Below are 879 nucleotides of genomic sequence, written 5' to 3' on the forward strand. Positions count from 1 at the left end.
TCCCCCCGTTCTGCCCCAAAGCCCCGTGGTGCAGAGGAGGAGGAGGGGGGCGGCTCCGAGCGCGTTAAACCTCCGCTAAACCAACTCCGGGTCCCGACACAACCGGGACAACAGAACCGACCCCAACCCCAGCGGGGAGCTCTCCTCGTCCTCCTCCTCCTCGTCCTCCTCTTCCTCCTCCTCCCCCCCCCCGGCCCACTCAGCCCCGCTCCGTGCCCCCCCTTCCCACGACCCCCTCCCCCCCGGTCCCGCTCCCCTCCCGCATCTGCTGCGCGCAACCTTTCGTGCGGGGCCGTCCGCTGTCCTTAGAGATCCTCCAAGCTATAGCCCCGGAATTTGAGGCTGGGGGGCACCGGGATGGCGTTGCCCCCCACGTGCCATCTCCACAGCGGGTGGGTTTTGGAGAGGGCCCAGGAGTTTTTGCCCCCCAGGGAGGAGGCAGGGCACAGATCCCCGTCTTCCCCCACGACCAAGGAGGGAATACACGGGAAGTTGCCCATGAGGCTGAAGGAATTCCGAGGCGGGGTTGGCCCGGCGCTGCCGAGGCGTTTGCAATGAGTGTTTCCCTTTTTGGCATTCCTCCTTTGAGTCTTTTGTGGCCTCCCTTTGGAGGAGCTCTGTTGCCTTTCTGCCTCAGCGCCTCTGGCAAGGCGTCTGCGCTTGGCATTCCTTTCCGAGCCATTGCCTCTCAAAGCTTTGTTTGACAAGGTGCCGGGGCTCTCTGCTCTTTTGGAGCCGGGGGATTTGAGCTCTGCAGCTTTGCAGGGCTCCGTCCTCCCTCCGTGCCGCAAACTTTTCCCGTCCACGTTGAACCCTTTGGCGTAGCACCACAGCTTGGACTGCCGGATCAGGCGGTCGAAGTGCTCCCGCCGGGGCTCC

At 64.5% G+C, this 879-nt stretch overlaps 1 protein-coding gene across 1 annotated transcript in view; it reads right to left on the bottom strand.

Annotated features, from left to right (window-relative positions):
* Positions 1-237: 237 nt before the first annotated feature.
* The window catches only part of LOC109364527 (SKI/DACH domain-containing protein 1-like), a 2,970-nt gene continuing 2,328 nt past the window's right edge, over positions 238-879 (bottom strand). The window contains exon 2 of the mRNA XM_019611159.1: positions 238-874. Within this exon, the coding sequence (XP_019466704.1) occupies positions 306-874 (569 nt within the window). The 3' untranslated portion in view covers positions 238-305. The remainder of the gene's footprint in view (positions 875-879) is intronic.

This window comes from Meleagris gallopavo, unplaced genomic scaffold (genome assembly GCF_000146605.3).
Source record: "Meleagris gallopavo isolate NT-WF06-2002-E0010 breed Aviagen turkey brand Nicholas breeding stock unplaced genomic scaffold, Turkey_5.1 ChrUn_random_7180001865849, whole genome shotgun sequence".
In the NCBI taxonomy this organism is placed as follows: domain Eukaryota; kingdom Metazoa; phylum Chordata; class Aves; order Galliformes; family Phasianidae; genus Meleagris; species Meleagris gallopavo.